General features: G+C 41.3%; 2 protein-coding genes across 3 annotated transcripts in view; both read left to right on the top strand.

Annotated features, from left to right (window-relative positions):
- The first annotated feature begins 2,117 nt into the window (after positions 1–2,117).
- Positions 2,118–3,857, top strand: LOC110013319 (ladderlectin-like). Of its 2 annotated transcripts, XM_004079555.3 has the most exons (6): positions 2,119–2,298; positions 2,367–2,399; positions 2,819–2,928; positions 3,008–3,142; positions 3,217–3,328; positions 3,497–3,857. In XM_004079555.3, the coding sequence occupies exons 1-6, from the start codon at positions 2,229–2,231 to the stop codon at positions 3,577–3,579; spliced, it is 543 nt and encodes a 180-aa protein (XP_004079603.1). In that variant the 5' UTR covers positions 2,119–2,228; the 3' UTR covers positions 3,580–3,857. The 2 variants fall into 2 exon arrangements, with proteins under 2 accessions (XP_011485493.1, XP_004079603.1); XM_011487191.2 differs by lacking the exon at positions 2,367–2,399 and having other exon boundaries at positions 2,118–2,298.
- Positions 3,858–15,658: 11,801 nt separating this feature from the next.
- Positions 15,659–21,079, top strand: part of LOC101164187 (ladderlectin) — a 38,917-nt gene continuing 33,496 nt past the window's right edge. Inside the window, exon 1 of the mRNA XM_020711562.2 lies at positions 15,659–15,763. Coding sequence (XP_020567221.1) covers positions 15,694–15,763 — 70 coding nt within the window. The 5' untranslated portion in view covers positions 15,659–15,693. The remainder of the gene's footprint in view (positions 15,764–21,079) is intronic.

The raw sequence follows: 21,079 nt of genomic DNA, 5'->3' as shown, positions 1-21,079 counted from the left end.
TCAGAAAGACCTGGAATCAGCAGGTACCGTTGTTTCACAGAAATCAATAAGTAATGCACTCAACCGCCATGGCCTCCATGCACGCACACCACGCAAGACTCCATTTTTGAAGAAGAAGCATGTTGAAGCTCGTTTGGAGTTTGCGACACAACATTTGGATAAACCCATGACGTTCTGGGAGAAGATACTCTGGTCAGATGAGACCAAAATTGAACTCTTCGGATGTCATAAGACACAACATGCTGGAGGAAAAATGGCACCGCACATCCCCCCCAAAACACCATACCAACAGTCAAGTTTGGAGGTGGGAGCATCATGGCGTGGGGCTGTTTTTCAGCAGGTGGTACTGGTAGACTTCATATCATTGAAGGAATAATGACTGGAGAAAAGTATGGAGACATTCTTGATCAGAATCTGCTGTCATTTGCCAGGCTGCTGAAGATGAAAAGAGGGTGGATCTTTCAGCAAGACAACCATCCCAAGCACACAGCCAAGGTAACACTCAACTGGTTGAAGTAAAAGAAAATAAAGCTGCTAGAATGGCCCAGTCAATCACCAGACTTGAATCCAATTGAAAATCTTTGGAAAGAACTGAAGATCCGGGTTCACAGAAGAGACCCCCGGAACCTTGAAGATTTGAAGGCAGTTTGTGTGGATGAATGGGCCAAAATCACACCTGAGCAATGTATTCTACTGGTTTCTCCATACAGGAGACGTCTTGAGGCTGGAATCACCAACAAAGGTTTTTGCACTAAGTATTAAATAAATTTCAGTAAGCGTGTTCAATACTTATTCCCTGTGCCATTTCACTTTATTACACATAACTTCATTTATGGACATAGATGTTTGGATTTCTTTCTATGTGTGCATTACTTGGGTTGATGCCAACATCTGGTGAAAATTTCATGTCAATAGCTCGATTAGAAATATGTTTTTTGAGAAAAATGTTGACGTGTTCAATACTTATTTTCCCCGCTGTACGTGTGACTTATCCCCCCTCCCCTCCTATTATCACCCTCCTACCCCCCCCCTCCCCTCTAACGTTCCTCTCTCTTCTTCCCTTCTTTCCTTTTTCGTCCGGTCCAACACCAAAGATTTTCAAACATGGTTGAAATTAATAAAGTTTGGTCTCAATTCCAAAAGGGGTTTATTCAGACATACCTTTGGTTTATCTGAAGATTAATAACCCCTCTTGTTAAAATAAAGTATGTCCAACACAAGAGGCCCTCAGCTCTCATCTGCCTGCCCAGCTGTTGGACAAATAAAAAAAAATAAAAAAAAGAGATACGTGTGACTATTACTTAACCTTAACGTAATATGTTAAAGTTACTACTCGAATTACTCAACCCAGGGGTGCCAGGACAATCCACTCTTTCCAAAGCCGTGGGGGGGGTTGGGGGGGGTCAGAGTAGAATTATAGCAGAGGCAAAATAAACTAACTGATGGTCATAACAGTGCTTAAAGGTGTATAAGGGCCGTGGTTAGCGCTCTTGCCTCACAGCAAGAAGGCCCCTGGTTCAAGTCCCGGCTCTCTCCAGGGTCTTCGTCTTCCTCCCACCATCCAAAAACGTGCTTCATAGGTCAATTGGCAACTCTAAATTGACCATAGGTGTGAGTGTGAATGGGTTTGTGATTGTGACCCTGGCGAACTGTCCAGGGTGTCCCCTGCCTTTGCCTACAAGTGGCCGGGATAGGCTCCAGCAGTCCCGTGACCCCGAGAGGGATAAAACAGCAGAAAAAGAAGAAGATGAATGATGGTCATAACACGCATAAATGGTTGAAAAATTACGGTAATTCAAAGAAGGTCAACACTGGAGCTAAATCCTATACAGAAACATCTAAAAAGGTTTATTGTTCTCATAGAGTTGTAAAAGTTGATGAAACACTACAGACCGTTTTCTATGTTCTATTCAGTTATTTCGGCTGACACCTCCTGTTCAGCATCGTCATGGTACCATTTCAGTCAGAGTTTGCTTCAACTGTTTCTTGAAAATGAGGAAACTCACTTTCTACCCGTATTATGCTTCTGTGGTCAGACCTGAGGATGATAAGTCTGAATCAGCCTCTTATCTTCTTCTGTTTGCTTTTTAGTAGTTCCTCAGTGAGTCGACGATGAGGAGATAAGGAGCTGTATAAACCAGCCCGGCTTCCTTCAGAGCTAAGCAGCAGGTTGGACCTAGAGAGACAGAGTCACTGAGATTGGAACCCACCGACATCTCGACTCCTTGATGATGGCGATGATGAAGTTGGCTGTGCTTGTTCTCGTTTGTGCCGCCGTGGCTCAGACCAGAGCTGATGGTTAGTATTTCTCTTAATGCTCCAAATGTGTAAAAACAAACTCACTGAAATCTGTTGACTCTTTCCAGCTCCTGAGGCCGCTTCCTCTGAATCAGCTGAAGGTCAGTGGTGGTTTTTATTAACCCTTTGAGACACTTTAATCTTCACATGCATGAATTATAAAACAATCATAATATTATATTATATCATATTTCGTATATTTGCTATCAAAGCTGTACACTATAGTAATCTCCATCCATGAAAGGGTTAAACACTTTTTGGAATATGAGCAAAAGTTAAGGCGTTCTCCAAGTACCGAACTGCATTTTCTTTTAACATGTCAATAGGATAAAATCAGGAATTAGATTAAAGGAACTAGTTCTTTAGTGATTAATGCTGTTATAGAGGCGTTTGTGCCAAAAGTCTGCCATCATGTAACATTGTTATATAAAAAGTCTTTGAATTAAAGTTTATTCAACTTTTAATCCATTTGACTGATAAATCTTCTGCTTTCTATAACTTTAAAATACTTCCTTTAAAGATAACGTGGTGTTAGAAAAGAAAGGACTCATTTCCCGTGCATTGTGGACTTTCTTCGGCGGTCGCCGCTTCCGTTACTTTTCAAGCCCCAAGACTTGGGATGAAGCTGAGGTAAGATGGGTTTATTAATTTGATTAAATCCTCAAAGTGGTTGATTTTATACTTGTCTTTGCTGTAATCTGTCATGTAGAATTTCTGCCGGTCCATTGGGGCCAACCTGGCCTCGGTTAAGAACAGCCTTGAGAACACCAAGCTCCTGTCGCTGATAAATCAACAAAAAGCCAATTACACACCAACTTGGATCGGAGGCTCTGATGCTCAGAAGGTATTAACATACTTAACATACTTGGACTTTCTGGTTGTTTTTACCATTTATGACCAAAACATTTCTGTTTGCAGAATGGTGTTTGGTTTTGGAGTGATGGAAGCAACTACCAGTACACCAACTGGTGTCCCAACGAGCCCAACAATCACAATGGCCAACAGAAGTGTTTGCAAATGAATTTTTCAGGTAAATGAGAACTTTTTTATACATCACCTTACTGATGACAGAATCTATCTTAATACAGCTTTGCAAGAGTTTGAGCACGACCAACTGATTGTCAAATACCCTAAAAACTAAATTCATTCATCACAATAAACCAAAGTTTATGACCAGTTTTCATTCCAACCACCACAGACAGAAGATGCTGGGACGATGCGGAGTGCTGGATTCACAGACCCTTCATCTGTCTCAAGAAAAGTTCGGGAATTCTGGGATGAAGACGCCTGTTAAGCTTGACGGATTCCTGCTTTTTTCTCTCTACTTGTTTGGGTTGATCAGTTCCACACCAGTTCTGAAAACTCCATCAAGTACTTCAGCTCTGTCGCTTCAGAGACAAAACCAGCCACTCACAATGCTGCTGGATGATCTCTGCACTCTTCTGAAAGTTTTTTGTAACAAACTTTACATCCAAGTCAACTGGTTTTTTTTTTGGTAGTTTTTTTCTTTTCTTTTAGCAAATCTCAATTTCATGCAATTAAAAAGTTGGTGAAGACCAGTTTCCTTGTGTTTTGTTTAATGTGAGAATGTATCAACACAACAAAGACGAGTGAAGGCAGCTGACTACAGATACAGAGGTCAAAGGAAACAGAATTGATGTCTATACAGGATGATGCTGTATAAACACCCCTGATCAAAATCTTCAGACCAGATAAGAAATTGCACACATTTTTGTTTTCAACTGCTTGAATTTGACGAGGTTCTTAGTAAAGCTTCGATATGGAAAAATGGGAACAAGAGTTCAACCACCCATGCCTCATGGCGCATGCGGGCTGCAGCTAACAACAGCAATGGAGGTCATCCAATGGCTAATTATTTACCGCTTTGTTTTTGGTTCTTCATAGATAAAAAACCTTTAATGATGTTTGAAAGAAGATTGTGGACGGTGAAGAGGAATACAGCCGTCTTTGTGTATCTTTGTTTTGTCCTAATGACTTCAGCCAATCAATGGGTTTTAACATTAGCCCCGCCCAACTGGTCTGTAACATTTTTTTTAGACCTACCAAAAATGGTACGATTCGGTCCGACTTAATGGAAACGCTCCAAACGGAAGGGTCCAAACAAAATGCTCAGTAACAATGAGCTCCAACTGACCAATCAGTCTCAATAAAAGTAGGTGGAGCCTGCTGGCCCCCATGTCCAACGTTCCAACCTTGACTGATTTTAGTACCACGCCACCGTGGTACTAGTGGTACAACCATCCTCTAAAATGGTCAAACCATAGAAATGCACTCTTTTATAAAATTAGAATAATTACTAAATGGTATCTTTTCACACAAACAAAACTCTGTCAGACACTTCATTTCTGTTTGCTGATTTGTTCTTTTCTATGAATCTTGGTGGTTGCAGGTCTGGATTTGAACTGAAACCTGACTTGATGCATTTGTTATTCTCACAAGGGCTTCCTCATCAAATTTTACATTTTTATTCCCAATCAGGGGAGGTAAAGAGGGGGTGGCACGTAAATACTTGTTGCTCAGTTTGAAATAAAAGAATCAGGCTAAATCGTTTCTCCACATTTGATTATAATACTTTTGCTTTCAACACCCCCATCCCTCTTTTACATGTTACAGAATAGCCTCCTTTTTCAATTCAAGAGTTTTCTGAATTTTGTCACTTACATAGTCTAAATAGTATGTAAAAATGAAAAGTATTCATCTGTGAAATAGTCAATGTCATTTCATATAACCTGTCCTTGCAAAAACTCTATTTAGGTGCTGCTGGATCTGAGCCCTGCCTCAGACACCATCCATCTGTCATGATTTGGCAGGTTCCTGTCCCTCTGTCTCCCTCTCCTGGTCGTTGCTGATGGCGCTATCTTCTGACCTTTTCTGTTTTTCATTTTTGTCTCCACAGGTGAACTGGATTAAGGGTGGGGGGCTCCTGAAACCCACCTCCATCTGCTCTGGCTCTATTAATGACTGTTTTTTTTTACCAGCACCTACCTGCAAGTCCAACCAACTAACGCCTTGTGCTATTGAGCCCACACCTGGTCAGATGTTACTCTGACCTCTGAAAAGTTAGTAACTCTTCTTCTTCTTACAGCCTGATCAACCCTTGATTACCTTTACCTTTGGACAGGATTGACCACCACCCATACTAATGTCTGGATTTCACCACCTTCCTTTACATGATTTGCTTGTCTTACATCAGGCAACTTCCTCCTCTTTCCAACATGACAAGATCATAACATTTTCTAAAACAGGCTGAGAAATGTGGGCCTCTCTGGTTCTGTTCTGAACTGGTTCTATTGCTGTCTCAAAGATTGTACGGGTACATGCACTTCAAAAGTCCATAAAATCAACTGTGGGGTTCTGAAACTGAACCATGACAAAACCCAGAGAGCAACAACAGAGTGACAAAGCAGAGCAGATGACCTGAAAACTGAGACACATATATAGTATAAGTTAAAGAAAATTAACTGAAACCTGGAATTGGTGTGACTGACAGGGCAACTTAGAACATGACCAAAAACATAAAAAAACAATCAAAACCACAGAATCCTTGACAGTACTCCTTCCCAAAAGGGCAAATCCTAGATGCCCAGTACACCTGAAAGGACGGGACCAGGAGGAACAAAACAAGAACGAGTCGAGAAAACAGCCAGACAGATGTGAGGGGCATTAGAGAACCCCTTCCTCAGGATCAGACACGAAGAGGAGCAGTCCCGAAGACCCCCTCCCCAGGGAAAGGAAACATGACCAAGAGGGAAGAAGGGCGACTGTTGAATAAAGGAGGCACTATATTCCTCAGACAGGGACTTCTACATCTGCGTCCGGACTCAGGACTTCGATCAGAGAGCACAGAACAAGATGAGCGGTTTAAACTTTTATCTTCAGTTTTCTTCAGTTTTTACAGAGCTCACAGCCTTGCCTGTTCCTCGCCCTCCCTCTGTTTTCCGTTAGAACCCTGCTCGTCCACATACATGCCTAAACAGAATGTACAAAACAGAGAGTAATTCACAGTAGTACCTGAACAAATACACTGAACAGGTTGGAATTTACAACAGAGACCATCCTCAGGGACGGGGAACACGAAGTGCAACCCCGGCGATCCCCCTCAGGAACGGATTGAGTGGACATGACATGAGTATGGCTGCAGGAAAACACATCTGGTGTGGCGTGGAATGGAACGGCGCCAGAAAACCCTGCAGCAAAACCTTTTCTGCATTATAAGTCCTTCACCACCAATTCAAGACACCAGAGTTTATTTTTGACTATGAGATGAATTATACAAAAACAGGACTGCATCATCTTTCAAACATCGCCCGTTCCTTTTTCTTGCTAGCATGGAGGTGCTACTGCATGCTTTCTTCCAGTTGAATACTAAGGCTCCCTGCTCTTGGGTCTTCCTACAAAGAGAATTTCAAACCTTCACCTTCTGTAGAATTTAGCCGCATGTGTGCTGATGAAGACCAGGGACGGGAAAACATTTCACCCATTTTAAATTGTTTTTTGAAGTTCTTTTATTGATTTAGGAATGATTCTATGGTCTTGGGGCGTCACATTCATCTGGTATGATTTTACAGGATGAGCCAGTTTGATTTGTCAGTTTGATTTGATCAGGTGTAATGTTCAGCTCCTGACACCAGAGGGCAGTAATGTATGCATTTACAAACCAAAGAGAAAAGACCAAACATGTTAAAGACTGTTGAGTATTTTTCCTTGTGCTGCTGCGGCGGGGGTCTTGGTGTGGGGATGACTGGGAACTCTCCCTCCTTCTTTTCACGTTCCACCATCCATTTTAGAAGAACATAAACACTCACTTAAGCACAGGTGTTAGCTCACCTTTGCACTAATAGTTTGCGTGATTGAATGAAATATTTCACACTAGTCGTTTTGAAGGCATAAGTATGCGTGTGAGCACAATCTGTATTGTGTACATGTTGACATGTGAACATTTTTGCAGCCAACAGGTGTGTTTACAACATTTGAGTGTGTGTGGACAGGCCCCGCCCTTACAGACCTGCATTACAGATGAACCTCACCGTATAAAGTATAAACATCCAGAAACTTGTTGCTTAATGCTGCTTCATGGTGTTACCCCCCCCCTTCTATAATCTCCCTCCTACCCCCCCCTCTCTCTAAAATCCCTCTCTCTTCTTCCCTCCTTTCCTTTTCCGTCCGGTCCAACACCAAAAATTTTAAAATATGATCAAAATGAATAAAGTTTGGCCTCAATTACAAAAGGGGTTTATTCAGACATACCTTTGGTTTGTCTGAAGATGAATAACCCCTCTTGTTAAGGTAAAATATGTCCAACACAAGAGGCCCTCAGCTCTCATCTGTCTGCCCAAATGTTGGACAGGACAAGTTTTAAAAAAAAAAGTATTTTTTCTTCTGTTATTCTTTATTAATGACTTTAACAGCAGAGTAAGAATTACAGACTAAATAGAACTAAATTAACGGTGAAATGTTTGCAGTGCAGAAGCAGTTGTTCTCAGTGACCCAAAAGAAGGTTTGCAAAGCATGTTTGAAGTGAGTTTATGTAATTGTTTGTTTATCAGAATGTTCAGGCCTTTCATGGCATCTTCTGTCATCAGTGTGTGAATGTAGTTCAATAACGTTCATAGTGTCTATATTTGATTGATTGATTTCTTAGGTTCTTTTCTCTCAGACAGGGCTGTGTTTCTCACATACCTGACATGTTTCGACGGATGTCTTCCATCTTCGTCAGAGTCGTCATCAGGTGGTGGTGACGTGACGTCTTTAAAAACAGATGGTTGTGACTGAGGCAGAGTCACCTGTCAAACTTTGACAAGCGACTCCGCCCCTTGATGTCCGTTTTTTGCTGAAGGATGTTACTCCAGGTGTGAGAGAGCATGAACACCACCTCATCCCAGTTCATGGAAGTGTGGGCTTCCCTTTTGGATCTCCACCGCCTCCATGATCCATCTGTGGTGTCTGTTGCCTTCAGTGCAGAGGACTTTGGCCTTTTCCCAGTCCATGATGTGGTTTTCTTGTTTGCAGTGACAATCACAGTCACAATAATCTGTTATTAAAGACGTCACATCACTACCACCTGATGATGACTCTGACGAAGACGGAAGACATCAGTCAAAACATGTCAGGTATGTGAGAAAAACAGGCGTGTCTGAGATAAAATAACCTCAGAAATCATACAGTCCATCCCACCTGAACCAAAAGAAAATAATCAGGTGTTTCAGGCTCTAAATATTCATTCCAATGGGTTCTTCTTCCCAAAGAGTTCTCCATGCCTAACCTTTTTACCTTTCATGAGAGATCAGCACCACAGTGTCCGCTGCTTCAGGTCGGTCATGACTAAAGTTACAGTAAGTCGCACGTTTAAAAGAGCGGGTTTTGAACCTTCAGTGACTCGAACTTCTGCAAAGAAACAGTCATTTGTTTCTGCAAAAACAAACAGCTGAGAAGAGCAAATCACTCACTTCTCAGATCACAGAAAGAAAAAGGGAAACGTCAAGAATGCCTCATCACCTGGTGTTTTATTGTTTGTAATATTTTGGTTAATTTTGTTTTTATAAAAGCCTCTTGCCCAGGGGGGTATTCCAGAAAGCAGGTTATGCTAGTTCCCACGGTAAGTTTCAGGCTAAGGAAGTTTATAACCTCAGCTTTCGGTTCCAGAAATGGAGGTATGTTTCAGAGTATGTCAAGTTGCCATAGCAACTCATGCTCTGAAACATAACAAGGCTCAAGGTTCAAGGTTTATTGCCGTTTGCACATGCAATACATCGGAATTTTCCTTTGGCATCTCTCACATGTCAGGGTAGATTAAAAGTTAGAAAAATAAATAGAATAAAGTCAAAAGTTAAAAGTTAAAATTAGACAACAAACTTACAAGGCATATAAAAATATAAGTATGAGTAAAATATGAACATGAATATTGCAGCGACCCAGTCTGTACAGAAGAATTATTGCACATAGAATTATTGCACATATTATTGTTTATTGCACTTAGTAATTCAGTCCGGTCTTCCTTTTCTGATGTCCTTTGCCAGCATTCTGATTGCTGTTGGGAAGAAGCTGTTATGGAAGCGTGTGGTGTGTGATTGGATGCTTTCAGGCCTGCAACGTCTGAGGTTGTGGCCTGAGTCCACACGCTTGATCAGTGCGTGGACAGGGTGGTGTCTGTCTCTGATGATCTTAGAGACTCTCCTCCTGCAGCACTGTTCATAGATGGTGTCCATGGATGGAAAGTTGCCACCTATAATTTTGCCAGCTGTGTTGATGACCCTCTGCAGCATCTTTCTGTCTTTAATGGTGTTATTTCTGAACCAGGCTGTTGGTCCGCTGGTGAGGATGCTTTCCACAAGCCCCCTGTAGGCTTGGGTGAGGGTCCGGCGCTTGAGACCAGCCTTCTTCAGCAGCCTGATGAAGTACAGCCTCTGCTGGGCTTTCTTCACTGTGGCAACAGTATTTTTTTCCCAGCTGAGGCTGCTAGTGATCTGCAGACCCAGGAACCGGTGGCAGTCGGTCCGCTCCACCACAGTCCCGTTGATGTTGAGCGGTTGATGTGGCGGTGCTTTCCTTCTGTAGTCCAAGATTATTTATTTTGTTTTCTCTACGTTGAGAACAAGGTCGTTGTCCTCTCCGTAGATGGTGCTCCTGTGCACCAGGTCTCTGTATGCAGACTCGTCCCCTCCTCTGATGAGGCCGAGGACGGTTGTGTCGTCTGCATACTTAATGATGATGTTGTTGGAGTCGGGGGAGGTGCAGTCGTAGGTGTAAAGTGAGAAGAGCTTTGGACTGAGGCAGCACCCCTGTGGTGTACCGGTGCTGACTGTCAGCTCAGCAGAGACCTTCTTTCCCATCCTCACCACCTGTGGTCGGTCAGTGAGAAAGTCCAGAACCCAGTTCCTGGTGGGTGTTGGTATTCCCAGTTCTGCCAGTTTATCAGTCAGCTTCAGGGGCCTGATGGTGTTGAAGGCAGAGCTGTAGTCCAGGAACAGAATCCGGGCGTACGTGTTCTTGGTGTCCGATGTTGCAGGGTGGAGTGAAGTGCCAGTGCCACCGCATCTTCTGCTGATCTGTTGTGGCAATAGGCGAACTGGTGGGGGTCCACTAATTCGTCAACCAGGGAGTTGATGTGGGACAGAACCAGTTTTTCCAGACATTTCATTGCTGCAGGGGTGAGAGCCACGGGTCGCAGGTCGTTCATCGTTTCAACGTGCATTTTCTTCGGGACCGGCACGATCACAGAGGACTTGAAGATAAGAGGCACCGTTTCCTTTGATAGCGAGAGGTTGAAGATGTCTGTGTAGACATCTGCTAGCTGCTCCGCGCAGGCTTTCAGAACCCTTGGTGAGACGTGGTCCGGTCCCGTCGCCTTGTGTGGGTTCACCTGCTTCAGGGCCCTGAGGACCTGTGTGTGAGACACCTGCAGCGCAGCCTCTTCTGGGGCCCAGGAGGTCTTTTGGGGGACCTCTTTGTTGTTCTGGTCGAACCTTGCATAGAAGCTGTTAAGGCTGTCTGGCTGGGTGTTATTCTGGAACTCTGATCTGCTGGTGTTTGCCTTGTAGTTGGTGATCGATTTGGAATGCAAATGGAGGTGCACCAGTCTATGTAGCTGCTGACTGTGTCCGTGTATTCATCAATGTTTGGTGAAGCTGCTTTGAAATGCTCATGTCTGTGGCCTTTAGTTAAGATAAATCATTTTTTAGTTAAGTCAGCTTAAAAATAATATGTAGTTATCAGACATTTATTTTGCTTTCATTCAAATTAATTCAATTAAGTAGGTGTAATTTTGGTGCTGCTGTTAGATTGCCACCGCAAGGAATTGTGGGATACCATTCCCTTTGCCTGTCTGGACGGATTTCGGTTTAAGCGTGGGTTTTTGACCAAATGTGTTTAGTTGTTTAGCATTTTTACTGTGTTTTGCAGAGTTATTTTGTCCTACTATGCTTAAGTCTTTCCACCATGAGTGAGAGAGAGGGAGAGGATGATGCCTTTTTAAAGCACCCCTACCTTATACTGTTTCAATGACAATGTTGGCAAATTCCTAAATGGATGTATGCACAAAGCCCATAGTATTTCATTCTTTTTAATGTTAAGAGATGAGTATACCTGCCGGCATAAACTTCGACATATGAGAGTTCAAGAATTATAATTAATTAAGATGGAAAAAATATTAATTGAATTGGAGTAATATGACATTTAGTTAAATATGTACATTTGAGTGTAGAAACAATAATTAAGCTTTATAGATGTAAGGATTTAGGTTGAATAAATGCGTTTACTTTCTCTGTTCTACTCCAAGCAGAAACTCTTTCTTTTGCTGATGATGCAGCCGTGTTACATTTTGATGGTCTTATAATCTTCATACGCCGTCATTAAAATCTCAGACTCCGTCTCGCTGAAGTATAGCGCTCTGTTTTATTCTCCATACATTTGCATGGTGACTCCGGAAATCAGCGACCCGTTGACAATGTCTTTATGTACTTGCTGTGCACGCGCATTAACCCAGGGTTACCAAGTCCAGCGTAATTATGCTAACTCCGGTCTTTTGGAACCGACATACCCCGAGTAAGCAAGTTCAGGCGGATTTCAGCCAGAGTTCAGGCTGAAAGTCAGGCTAGTTTAAACATGCTTCCTGGAATACCCCCCTTACTCTTTGAACTTAAATTGACCCCACAACGGGGAAGTTGGTTTGATATTGGATCTTTCTTCTTTCACTAATGCCTATCTTGCCATAACAGTTTCTTACATTTATCTTTATGCTCTTTAACTTCACATTTTGTTAAATTCAGATCCTTATTGTAATTTTTTCTTTTGAATATTTCATTAAAATAAATCTGTTCATTACTATCTCAGGTGTGCACCGCTTGGCTTGACCATATCAGTTCAATTCAGGTGAACTAGTGAAGTATTCTGCATCATTTTCAGCTTCAGATTTTCTTGTTTGGGTTTTTGGAACGTATTAATGAGTTGAATAAATAAATAAGTAATAATCCGTCCTTTGAAGGTCAAATGAAGGTGTTCTTTACAATTATGTTTAGTCACTGCTGTCTCCGAGTGGCCCACAGAAGTGTGACAGAGTTTCTGGTTATCAGCATCCATTACGTAACTTTAAAGTGATATGTGGGCCGTATACGTGATATAAAAGTTATACATCGGTGGTACACGTGTGAAGAGTCTGTTAGGTAGAAGTGAAACGGTCCTCAAATTTGCTTATGCAAAATCACATAAGATTTACCTGATAATTGTGTACAATCTATGTTAAATATGCCTAAACTGCGTCATTCTTACATAACCAAAATTTCTAAACACCTAAAAGCGGAATTCACGTAACGACCCGTCAGCCGAAACCCACGACAGACATCTGTGCACATGGATGAATGACGAATACAAGAAACACTCTAATGAAAAGTACATCACGCATGTATCACAGAATTTCATATCTGGAAAATGAGCAAAATGTACGTAGTAGCTGTGTGACACGGCCTTAAGCCACTCTTTGAAGTGAATGATTGGAGCCAGCTCATGTATGAAGTTGATTTTGCGCCACGCTCACAACCTTTTAGTACGTCCACTAGGCTTCATTTTGGGCCTGGTTCTCCTGTAAGTTCCTTACTTTCCAATTTAAAGATCACTTCATGATATTTGTCAATGCATCATAGATTTCCCAGATTTGGCCCAAGGGAATTAGAGATTACCTACTGACTTGAAAGCTGTTATTTCGATTATTATACCATTTTCATTGAGAAACCTTTCTGTGTTTGTGTTAGTTCCACTGATCCAACACTATATATTTGTCCAATTGTCAACACTAAAACATTTGAATCCTCTCCACTGATATAAAGGACAGGGATCCATTAAATTTCGTTGGCCCCCGTCAGCTTTAGTAGTCTCTGAATTTACCTGTTAGATTACCAATGATATTAGTTGTTGATAATAATGTAGGAATACCCCAATACACACTAGCTTGGTTTTCATTCAAATTAACAACACAGTTCCAAAAATCACAAGTGTGATACCCCTTTGAATACATTCTTTCAACCTTGTACAGATTAGTGGAGTTTTGTCTGTTTTTAATGAATTTTTCACGTAGTTTGACTTTTGTCTTTGTTTTGTTTTTGATTAAATTTGTTGTTTTTGATTACATTTTTATCTTATCTCAATATGGTTATATACATCGATTTATTAATATTATTTAAACTGATGTAAATATTTGTCATTTTCACAGTAAAATAAAAAAAGACTACATTTTCTACCATGATTTCATTTTTTTGGACAATTTGCGGTTCATTGTCAAATCATCATAGAAAAGAAAGATACTGGGGTTTTACCAAAAAGATGGAGCATTACCACTAAAAATTGAAGTTGGAGTGAATAGTAAAAAAGTAAAAATTCTCTAAAAGGTCCCGGACTAATAAATGTTGAATTGATCAATATTGTCAAAGTCAGGCCTCAGACGGTCCTGTAGTTACAAAAGACATTTTAGATCACTTTCTTGATGAAACTTTTTTATCAATTGAGTTAGATCCTTATTATATCCTTAAATTTGTCTCTTGTATTGTCAGGTGAGTATGTTTCAATGTACAATGTCACTAAAGCACACCAGGGCTCACTTGCAAGCAAACAGAGAGCCTGGCCTACAGGTGGAACTGTTTGCTTTTCTGGTCCCGTCCGGAGTTAAGATGATTGAAGGAGATCGTACGAATAAGTGAACTCTTATGGTCCGTCTGTGGTGCATCTATAATGTGTTGACACAAACAATGGAAGGTTCATTAATCATCTATCCATCCGCCCATCTTGCTCTGCTTATCCTGGACCGGATTGAGGGGGCCGCAGTCAAAGCATACATTCCTAGACTTCTCTCGCCCCAGCCACTTCCTCCAGCTGCCTTGGGGGGACCCCAAAGTGTTCCTTGGCCAGCCAAGAGACATAGTTTCTCCAGAGTGTCCTGGGTCTTCCCCAGGACCTCCGCCCAGTGGGATATGCCTGGACTACCTCTCCAGGGAGGCGTCCAGGAGGCATCCGGACTAAATGCCAGAGCCATTTCAACTGGCTCCTCTCAATGTGGAGGAAAAGCGGTTCTACTCCGAGCTTTCCGCGGGTGACCGAGCTCCTACCCCTATCTCTAGGGGAGCGCCCAGCCACCCTACAGAGGAAGCTAAATTCAGCCGCTTGTACCCGTGACCTTGTTCATAGGTGAGGGTTGGAACGATGATCGACCAGTAAATTGAGAGGTTTCCATTCTGGCTCAGCTCTTTTTTCACCACAACGGACTGGTACTGCTCCTATGTGCCTGTCAATCTCACATTCCGGTCTTCCCTCACTCTTGAACACCACATATTTAAACTCCTTCCACTGGGGCAAAGACACTCCATCCACAGAGAGATGGCAAACTACCTTTCTCCGGTCGACAACCATGGCCTCAGACTTAGCTGTGCTGACCCTCATCCCAGCTGCTTCACACTCGGCAGCAAACCGGCCCAATGCGCGCTGGAGGTCCTGGCTTGATGAAGCCAACAAGACAACATCCTCTGTGGTCCCTGTGGTCCCCAAACCAGACCTCTGCAACAGTCTGGGCCGCAGCTTGCTTAGACTGCCGGTACCTGTCAGCTGCCTCTGGAGTCCCACAAGCCAGTCAGACCTGGTAGGACTCTTTCTTCAGCTTGACGGCATCCCTTCCGGTGTCCACCACCGGGTTATGAGGTTATCGCCGTGACAGGCACCAGAGACTAATATTTTAGTTACATTAATAAATCTGAATGTTTACATTGCCTCCATCATGTCTGCGTCTGATGTCCGGCCCCAAGCAACGCAAGTTTTACGCAGATATCTATTTCCAATCCCTTTCAGTACGAAAAATATTACATAGTTTATGACTCAAAACATGTATTTTTGAAAGACTCAGGTTTGGCCCAAGTACTCAACCCAGGGGTGGCAGGACAAACCCATCCTTCAAAAAGCCAGGGGGAGAGGGGGAACAGACCAGAGAAGTAAATCCAACACATTTGCATAAATGGTTGAAGAGTTACGGTAATTCAAAGAAGGTCAACACTAGGGCTAAAGCCTATACATATAGAAACATACAAATTTGTTTACTGTTCTCATGGAGATGTAAAAGTTGAACTTTACAGACCATTTTCTTCCATCAGCTATTCAGTTATCTGGGCTGAAACCTCCTGTTCAATACCGCCAGGATACCATTTATGTTAGAGTTTGCTTCAACTGTTTCTTGAAAATGAGGAAACTCAACTTTCTATCCATATGATGCTTCTGTGGTCAGAAATGAGATAGGGGGATAAGGAGCTGTATAAAATAGCCGGACTTCCTTCAGAGCTAAGTAGCAGGTTGGACCTAGAGAGACAGAGTCAAGAGATTGGAACCAACCAACATCTCGCCTCCTTGATGATGGCGATGATGAAGTTGGCTGTGCTTGTGCTCGTTTGTGCCGCCGTGGCTCAGACCAGAGCTGATGGTTGGTATTTCTCTTAATGCTGCAAATGTATAAAAACAAACTTACTGAAATCTGTTGACTCTTTCCAACTCCTGAGGCCGCTTCCTCTAAATCAGCCGAAGGTCAGTTGTGGTTTTTATTAAACCTTTCTAGACACTTTAACCCTCACATTAGTAACAGTCATAAACTCAGCATCAGTTATTTCAGGATCTGCTTCCCATCAAATCTGAATGGCTATTTCTGAACTGATCATTTTCTCTTTGCTTAACCCTTGTTCTATCTTAGATGACCCCACCCTTACATTGACATGTTATCCCTACCATCACAAAGGTGGATAAAGGTGGAAAGATTTCATGTAATCCATGGACACAAATCATTGAAGAAAAAAGGTTCAGAGCACTGTCTAATGGGTCTAGATGACCCAACTCCCAATGGTAAAGTGCCTAGAATAGCACAAGGGTTAATATCGTATATTTGGTATGTTTGCTATCAAAGCTGTACACTATAGTGACCTACATGCATGAAAGGGTTGAAGACTTTTTGAAATATTAGTAGAAGTTGGAGTGTCCTGCAAGTACTGTAGAAATGTTTTTTAATATTTCAATAGGATAAAATCAGGAATCAGATCAAAGAAACTAGTTCCTTAGTGATTCCTGCTGTTTTAGAAGCATTTGTACCAAAGGTCTTTCATCATGTGAAATCTGCATGCAAAAAAATTCCGTGATCATTAAATTATTCAATTTTAATATGTCTGATTGATCAATCTTAAGCTTTCTATAACTTTACAACCCTTCCATTGAAGATAATGTGGTGTTGGAAAAGAAACGACTAGATTGCCGTTCTTTCCGGACTGTAATGCGCGGTCGCCGCTTCAGTTACTTTTCAAGCCCCAAGACTTGGGCTCAAGCTGAGGTAAAATGGATTTATTGATTTGATTAAATCCTCAAAGTGGTTGATTTTTGACTTATCTTTGCTATAATCTGTCATGTAGAAATTCTGCCAGTCCATTGGGGCCAACCTGGCCTCAGTTAGAAACCGCTTTGAGAACAGGAAGCTCCTGCGGCTGATAAAGAAGAAACAAGGCCGTTTCACACCAACTTGGATCGGAGGCTCTGATGCTCAGACTGTATTAACATATTTAACATACTTGGATTTTCTGGTTGTTTTTACTATTTATGACCAGAACATTTCTGTTTGTAGAACGGTATTTGGTTTTGGAGTGATGGGAGCAACTACCAGTACACCAACTGGTGTCCCAAATAACCCAACAATCACAATGGCCAACAGAAGTGTTTGCAACTGAGTTTTACAAGTAAATGAGAACTTTTTTATATATATGTATCACCAAATTGATGACAGAATCTATACTAATACAGCTCCACACGAGTTTGAGCATGACCGATTGTTTGTCAAATACCCTAAAGAATGAAATTAAGAAAAGGTCATTTATCAAAATAAACCAAAGTTTATGACCATTTTTCATTCCAACCACTACAGAGAAACGATGCTGGGACAATGTGGAGTGCTGGATACGCAGACCCTTCATCTGTGCCATGAGCAGATGGAGAATTCCAGGATGAAGTCGCCTGTTAAACTTGACGGATTCCTGCTTTTTTCTCTCTACTTGTTTGGGTTGATCAGTTCCACACCAAATCTGAGAACTCCATCAAGTACTTCAGCTCTGTCGCTTCAGAGACAAAACCAGCCACTCACAATGCTGCTGGATGATCTGTGCACTCTTCTGAAACAATCTCGACATTTAAGTCAATTGATCTTTTATTTCCCTGTAGTTTTTTCTTTTCTTTTTGCAAATCCCAATTTTAAGCAAATTAAAAATTTGGTGGAGACTAGTTTACTTGTGATTTGTTCAATGTCAGAATGTATCAACACAACAAAGACGAGTGAAGGCAGCAGACTACAGATACCGAGGTCAAAGTAAACAGAACTGATGTCGGTAATTGATACAGAATGATACTATATAAACACTCCTGATAATAATCTTCAGACCAGATTTACATTTTTATTTTCAACTGCTCGATCCTGACAAGGTTCTAAGTAGTTTCTATATGGAAAAATAAGAAATAGGAACAAGAGGACAAACATTTTGAGCAGACAATTCAATCAAAACAACAGTTGAACTGAAATTGGCTGTTAATCAGCTGATCTAAAGTTTAAGACCCCAAAAAACTGTTACATCTGTTACATCTTCAAAACAGAAATCCCTGGTCTGGTTTACAATGTTCCAGGTAATTCAGCTGATTGCTTCTACCTCATAGTTGGGCCTTCACGGTGCATAGGGGGTGCAGCTAACAACAGCAAAGGGGGTCATCCAGCGGCTCATTTTTTTCCCGCCTTGTTTTTGGTTCTTCGTAGATACAAAGCACTTAATGCTGTTTGAGAGAAGATTGTGGACGGCAAAAAGGAATACAGGCATTTTCTCTGAGCTTTGTTTTGTCCTAATGACCTTCAGCCAATCAACGGGTTTTAACATTAGCTCCGCCCAACAGGTCTGTAACATTTTTCTATACAGTAAACCCTTGTTTATCGCGGGGGTTACGTTCCAGAAAGAACCCGTGATAGGCAAAATCCGTGAAGTAGAAACCTCTATTTTTTTAACAATTATTATACAATTAAATACTCTGTTATACATTGAAAAGAAAGAACAAACCATTTTACAGGCTCAAACATTTGTTTCACAAATCAAAGTACTTTAAAAACGTTTTTTTTTCAACAAATAACTTCTGTACTGTACTGTCAAATAATAATTTTAATCATCAATGTGAACAGAAGGCTTCAAATCGCGGAGATTAGCCCCGCCCACCGCGACCCGAAGAATTGGATTAAACGGGAGAAAATTTAAAATGATCATGAAAAAAATACAAAGTACAAACGGACAAATAGTGGCTCAGGTGTATTTCAATGCTCTTCAGTCTGAGAAGCTGCAGTGTTTTCTCCTTCTCAAGCCCGCGGTGCAGCTGTATTTGTTCAGGAGAAGAACATAGTGATTGACAGTTGGTGTTGCTCTTTTTCTATGGGTTTTAGAGAAACTTGAAATTGCAAGATGATTTGCATCTACGTAATTTGGAAAGCTGATTTACGTACGTGTACATATTAAACTGCAACATTATTGACACGCAGGTAGAGAAGAAGCGGAGTGACTTTTTTAGCCAATCAGAATGCAGAACACAATGCACGATGCAAATCCGTGAAGTAGCGAAACCGTGAAAAGTAAACCGCGCTATAGCAAGGGATCACTGTATACAGGTACCTAGAATCAAGAGGAGACCAAAAATGGTACGGCACAGTCCGGACTTAATGGAAACGCTCAAAACACCACTCAGTGGAAACAAAACTGAAGGGTAACAATGAGCTCCAACTGACCAATCAGTCTCAATAAAAGTAGGTGGAGCCTGCTGGTCCCCATGTCCAACGTTCCAAACGTTTGACAGATTTGAATAGCACACCACCTTGGTACTAGTGGTACAACCGTCCTGTAAAAGGGTAAAACAAAGAATTGGACACTTTTATAAAATCGGAATGAGTGGTAACACTTTCTTTTACAGTACAGTACTTACAGTGTACTTAAGTGGTATTTACATGGTAATTATTGTGTATCTACTGGGTACTTTCGGGGTATTTACATGGTACTTTTTATGGAATTGACTGGATTCTTACAGTGTGTTTACATGGTACTTTTTATGGGTCTTACTGGGTACTTACATGGTACTTACTTTGTTTTTATGTGGTACAATTTGGTTCTTACCTATGTGGTGCATACTTGGTATTTATATTATACTTACTGGGTATTTACATGTTGTGTAAAGGTGTCTTTTGTGGTACTTACCAAATGAAAGAACAAGATAAGTACAAATAAAGTACCTTGACCTTTAGATCTGCACTTGTTTGTTTCATGGTATTTACCATGAATTTACCACAGAAACTACCCCTTAAGTACAATGAAACTAGACTGTAAAAGAAAGTCAGCCCTATTTCCACTCTATTACTTGGTACCCACCTCCACCTGCCCTGGCTCTATTAATGACTTTAATTTTTTTACCAGCACTTACCTGCCAGTCCAATCAACTATGCCTTGTGGTATTGAGCCCACACCAGGTCAGAAGTTAATCTGACCTCGGAAAATTTTGTAATTCTTCTTCTTACAGCTGGATCAACCCCTTGTTTACCTTTACCTTTTGGACAGTGTAAGAGGCATTTGTTACTTGTGTGTGTCAACTTTTGTCCACCTGATTTTACCTGTTTTTCTGCTCAGCTGCTTCCTCACTAGGGCATGTTTGGACAAAAGTTTTTAAGTTGCTTGGCAGCCATTTTGAATGTTCAGTTGACACCATTTTTGAAAGAGTGTTTAGCTGTTAACCCCAGCACCACAGTGTCCGTTGCTTCCAGTTGGTCATGAAGAGTTACAGTAAGAGGTCAGTGTTCAAACGTTTGAACGACCGGGTTTTCAACTCGAACTTCTGCAAAGATATAGTCAATTGTTTCTAAATCACTCATTTCTCAGATCCCAGATAGAAAAAGGGAAACGTCAAGAATGCCTCGTCATTTTTTATTGTTTGTAATATTTTGGTTACGTTTTTTTTTTAAAGCTTCTTGCCCAGATCTCATCGAACTTAAATTGACCCCAAAATGGGGAAGTTGGTTTGACATTGGATCTTTCTTCTTTCACTAATGCCTTTCCTGTCATAACAGTTTCTTACATCTGTCTTTATGCTGTTTAACCTCACATTTTGCTGAGTTCAGAACCTTATTGTAATTTTTTTATATTTCATTAAAATAATTCAGTTTGTTATTATCTCAGGTGTGCACCACTTGGCTTGACCATGTCTACTCAATTCAAGATTGTTACATTCTGAACATCTTAGTGAACCAGAAGAGTATTCTTCATCCTTTTCAGCTTCAGATTTTCTTGTTACAATCAGTTGAAGGAGGTCTGTGTTTTCATCTTTGCTAAATAAACGGGTGTCTAAAGGATGGTGTTCTTTAAAGGTGTTCTGTACAATAATGTTTAGTCACTGCTGTCTCCGAGTGGCCCACAGAAGTGTGACAGAGTTCCTGGTTATCAGCATCTATTACATAACTTTGAAATGATATGTGTACGTGATATAAAAGTTATACATCGGTGGTACACGTGTGAAGAATCTGTTAGATAGAGGAGAAACAGTCCTCAAATTTGCTAATGCAAATTTGCATAAGATTTACGTGTTAGTTGTGTACAATCCATGTTAAAGAAGCCTAAACTGCGTCATTGTTACATAACCAAAATTTCTAAACACCTAAAAGCGGAATTCACGTAACGACCCGTCAGCCGAAACCCACGAC

The sequence above is a fragment of the Oryzias latipes genome, chromosome 18, assembly GCF_002234675.1.
Source record: "Oryzias latipes chromosome 18, ASM223467v1".
NCBI classification, from domain to species: domain Eukaryota; kingdom Metazoa; phylum Chordata; class Actinopteri; order Beloniformes; family Adrianichthyidae; genus Oryzias; species Oryzias latipes.
This window is presented reverse-complemented; position numbering and strand designations above follow the sequence as displayed.

Excerpts from the sequence above, each read along its gene's own strand:
- LOC110013319 (XM_004079555.3), top strand. The coding sequence starts at position 2,229 with ATGATGGCGATGATGAAGTTGGCTGTGCTTGTTCTCGTTTGTGCCGCC. Across the intron at positions 2,299-2,366 it reads GGCTCAGACCAGAGCTGATG|CTCCTGAGGCCGCTTCCTCT; the intron begins GTTAGTATTTCT and ends GACTCTTTCCAG. Across the intron at positions 3,329-3,496 it reads TTTGCAAATGAATTTTTCAG|ACAGAAGATGCTGGGACGAT; the intron begins GTAAATGAGAAC and ends CAACCACCACAG.